Source organism: Limulus polyphemus, unplaced genomic scaffold (assembly GCF_000517525.1).
Source record: "Limulus polyphemus unplaced genomic scaffold, Limulus_polyphemus-2.1.2 Scaffold3995, whole genome shotgun sequence".
NCBI classification, from domain to species: domain Eukaryota; kingdom Metazoa; phylum Arthropoda; class Merostomata; order Xiphosura; family Limulidae; genus Limulus; species Limulus polyphemus.
Window position 1 is genome coordinate 97,236 of NW_013669605.1, and position 4,505 is coordinate 101,740.

The 4,505-nt window shown below is 30.6% G+C and overlaps 1 protein-coding gene across 1 annotated transcript in view; it reads left to right on the forward strand.

The window, feature by feature from the left end:
* LOC106470427 (voltage-dependent calcium channel gamma-4 subunit-like) overlaps positions 1–4,252 on the forward strand; it is a gene marked incomplete at its 3' end in the record, with an annotated part of 62,097 nt that extends 57,845 nt beyond the window's left edge. Inside the window, exon 4 of the mRNA XM_013930984.2 lies at positions 4,115–4,252. Within this exon, the coding sequence (XP_013786438.1) occupies positions 4,115–4,252 (138 nt within the window). The remainder of the gene's footprint in view (positions 1–4,114) is intronic.
* Between the last annotated feature and the right edge of the window lie 253 nt (positions 4,253–4,505).

Below are 4,505 nucleotides of genomic sequence, written 5' to 3' on the forward strand. Positions count from 1 at the left end.
CAAGCTTAAAGTTTTGAGCCGTAGTTAGAAATAACTATTTATTAAACGGTTAATCAGGATTTGATTTAATTCCTTTGCCTCCGGTTTTTTGTTGTTGTTGTTTTGTATTAAACATAACTAATCCAATTCTTAATCAAAGTATTAGAAACTTTCAAGCTACTTGTTTCTCATTTATCTTAAACGTCAAACTGGCTTTTCTCTATCTTTACTGTGTCATTACGCGGCAAGAATCCGTTATTATTATTTTTTTTTCAATATCGCCTCCATTACCGTTTTATACAAATTCATAAATAAATCATTTTCATCTTAAGTCGTTGCTTCAGAATTTGATGAACTATGGATTTATCCACAGTATTAATTAAAAGACAAAGATTAATTATAGTGATTTCTGGACGTTTGTTTTGTTTCAGATATTTCATTAGCGTAATCTGTTTCATTAGTGGGAAATTATATACGTAGGAAAAATTTACGACATGTCATTTTAGTTATAAAAATGGGTAACCCACAAGTACATTTAATCAGAGTACTACGAGTATGAGTGTGCATATATTAAAAGGAAACAGTTAGAGCCATAAAAGTGTATTACAAAGTAAATTACCTGCTGTGGTAAAACGTAGCAATAAAGTCGTGTTTTTCTTTTCCTTCGTGGCTTTCGGTAAGTTCAATATTCTACGTACAAATTTGAATTTAACATATGATAACATACCCAATTAAGTTACGTTATCCTTAGGATGTGAAAATGAAACTTCAACTGAACTTTATGTAAAAAAACCTTAGACTTGCATGGTATTTTCGTACTTTTCGCACATGTTAGCGACAAGATATATATTTCATTAAATATAATGTATTGAATAATATTAAATGCTTTGTGTAATCCGTGTCAGAAATTATAATTGTTGAAATTAGACAAACAAATATAACAGAAAAACGAAGTAGATATAATAACGAAACGAAATTGCTTTGAAAGTTACAAGAACAACAACAAACATACTTTAAAGGTAAAAATGCTTTCAAAGTTAAAAAACAACAACAATTGAAGTTTTAACTTCAGCAAAAGGCATTAAAAGTACAACAGCGTCAAGGAGCAAGTTTTAAAAGTACAATAATAAAAAATTAAACCGTTTTAAACGTTACTCAGCAACAAGAAACAGTTTTAAAGTTACAACAGTAAGAACTAAATCGTTTTCAATATTGCAACAATAATCAGAATTTGAGCAGAAACAATTTTTAAATGTACAACAATAAAAAATAAATCGTTTTAAAGGTTAAAACAATAAGAACTAAATCGTTTTAAATGTCACAACGATAATAGATCAACAGTTTTAAAGGTTACAACAAAAAGAACTAAATCATTTTAAATGTTAGAATAATAAAAACTAAATCGCTTTAAATATCATAACAATAAGTATTAATCGTTTTAAATGTTAAATTGTTTGTAGAGTTTTAAAAAACAGCAACAAATAATAAATCATTTGTAGAGTTTAAAAAACAACAACAAAATAATAAATCATTTGTAGAGTTTAAAAACAACAAAAAAATAATAAATAATTTGTAGAGTTTAAAAATAAACAACAACAAAATAATAAATCATTTGTAGGGTTTAAAAAACAACAAAAAAATAATAAGTCATTTGTAGGGTTTAAAAAACAAAAAAATAACTGAATCATTTGTAGAGTTTAAAAATAAACAACAACAAAATAATAAATCATTTGTAGAGTTTAAAAAACAACAACAAAATAATAAATCATTTGTTAACTTTAAAAAATAACAACAAAATAATAAATTGTTTGTAGAGTTTAAAAAACAACAACAAAATAATAAATAATTTGTAGAGTTTAACAAACAACAACAGAATAATAAATCATTTGTAGAGTTTTGAAAAACAACAACAAATAATAAATCATTTGTAAAGTTTTAAAAACAACAACAGAATAATAAATCATTTGCAGTGTTTCAAAAATAACAAAAAAAGCCGAGCATAGAATTTCGACAACAAAAAAACGTATTCTTGAGCTCAACATCAACATGAATATTGTTTTCGTTTTTTCTTATAGTTAAAAAACAAACGTTTTTGAATTTACAAGGCCACTCTAGTTCAGTTTCAACAAACACAATGTAATTTGTTTTTAATTTTCGCATATATCAATAATTGAAATCTACACTTTCCTACTTGCCTCTCGATGAACGCAACATTAACAGACACTTCAAATTTAGTCCCATTTCTTTCAGTGGACAATATCAACGCCAGGTGGTTAGGAGCGCTTGACTCGCAATCTGAGGGTCGCGGGTTCGAATCCCCGTCCCACCAAACACGCTCGCCCTTTCAGCCGTGTGGGCGTTATAATGTGACGGTCAATCCCTCTATTCGTTGGTAAAAGAGTAGCCCAAGAGTTGGCGGTGGGTGGTGATGACTAGCTGCCTTCCCTCTAGTCTTACACTGCTAAATTAGGGACGGCTAGCGTAGATAACCCTCGTGTAGCTTGGCGCGAAATTCAAAACAAACAAACAAACAAGACTTACTGGTAATATCGAGGGCTTCTAACACAATATTCGGGGTTGGATTCCTGAGGTGGACACAATTATGCAGCGTTGCGATCAACAACAAACACATAAAGAGACAATTTTATTTTCATTTGAGCTGCTGACTGTTTCTCAGAGCAGCTGTAACAAACATGTTTTTAAGTACTTTACTATAACTAGAATTGTCTTAACTTTTTTTTTTTGGCTGAATATCTTACTTCGTTTTTTTTTGGGTAGAAAAATAAAAATAAATGCATATTTTGCCAAATAAATATCTGTCAATTTGAGAGAGAACAAGTTATTTAATAAACCTTCAATAGTGGCCTCGTTGAAGAATAACAACGTTTTCTAAGCGTTGTATATTTCCAGGGATTTCTAAAGACGAGAATGAAAGTTTTGTTAATAACCTTAGTCTTACTTGTTAGGTCTTCTCTATTAAAACATAATTTCAAAGTGTGAAAATAGTCGTTAGCTCTTTTTCTTTTAAAAACAGCTAATTAAAGAAGGAATCCGTAGTGAGAGATCATACCTTCAAGAGATTTGTTGTATATCTGATAAATACCCAATTTCTTTATCGAAACAAAATACAAGCTTATAGTGCACGAGAGTGTTAACGTCACCCTAGTCTGTAATCTACTGCAGAGACATCTTCCGGATAGACAACGTAAAAGCAGTATGGAAAAAAGACTTTTGAAATATAGTTATCGGTGAAATGGAACGCATATCTGTTACAAATACAGTTTTACGATGAAACTTGTATACATCTTTTACAAGGTTGTATGGTTTTTTGTTTTAACTATTAAGTTTAATTCTTTACTGTATATTTATGATTTCCAAGGGTGATTTACTATGCATTTAACACTCTTTCTAAGCACTGTCCTTACGTTATTAGAGGGCGCCTGGAAGTGCCTTAAACAAATCGTTTCAGCGTTTTTTTACAGTTGCAGTGTGTTCAACAATTCCAGCTTGGTTTGTGTAATCGATTTCACAAAGTTTATCAATGTGATCCTCTTACAAACTGGTGGCCATGTTACTCTGAGATTGTGGTTTTTTCTGGAGTTCACGATGGAATAAACTTTTTTTTTTTTGCAGAAAACCATAATGAAGTTTTGACGGTTGTCTATAATAAAGTGTAGAAGGAGTTCTATTCGACATACTTTTCATGCTGTAAACTCATGTCAGACTGTTAAACAATACAGAGTTAAAATTATTAACCTGGTCACCATTTTATTTATTATTTTCCGTGTTTTGGTAAGCGTTATGTTTTTTTTTTTTGACAATATGATGCCAAAAGTAAACTCACGTATCAAATGTTCAATGTGTTATGGAAAATTGATTTAAGTGTATTGATTCTGACATCTACGCCTGAAAATATATATAGAAGAAAAGCGTAATGCCATTGGTTTGGTAAAATGATACGAAATCCAATCAAAATCCAATTACTTCAGCTTGAGTTTGTTAGAATTAAATACGTAACGCACAATCCTTCGTCGAAATATTTCCACGGATATGTTAGTATTTATTCACTATTTGTCTATTGCGGTGTTTCGTCAACGTTTATTCAGTACAATATGTCTATTTCGTTTCTCTTCAGATTACACAAGAACTGAAACTGCCTTTGCCATCATCAGTCTGTGTCTGATGTTGATGGGTGTTGGATTTTCGGTCTACACGTTCACTGAACCTAGATACATGTTCAAGAGGCTGGCCGGAGGAGTCCATTTTATGACAGGTAGCTTATTTACGTTGAATCTTTCCAACGAAGTGGAATACGTCAAAGAAAAAAAATAACTGATCTGTATTCACGATACCGATTGGTGAGAATGATAAAATAGTTATGACAACCTGATAAACTTACATGAATTAAGTAATTGAGTACTATAACATTCGTGACATGAATTTCAATTAACTTCTTACGGTAGATTGCATCAGTAATCCTTGAAATGTTATATGCAGTTGGTTTATAGTGTGTCATTAAGAAAGAC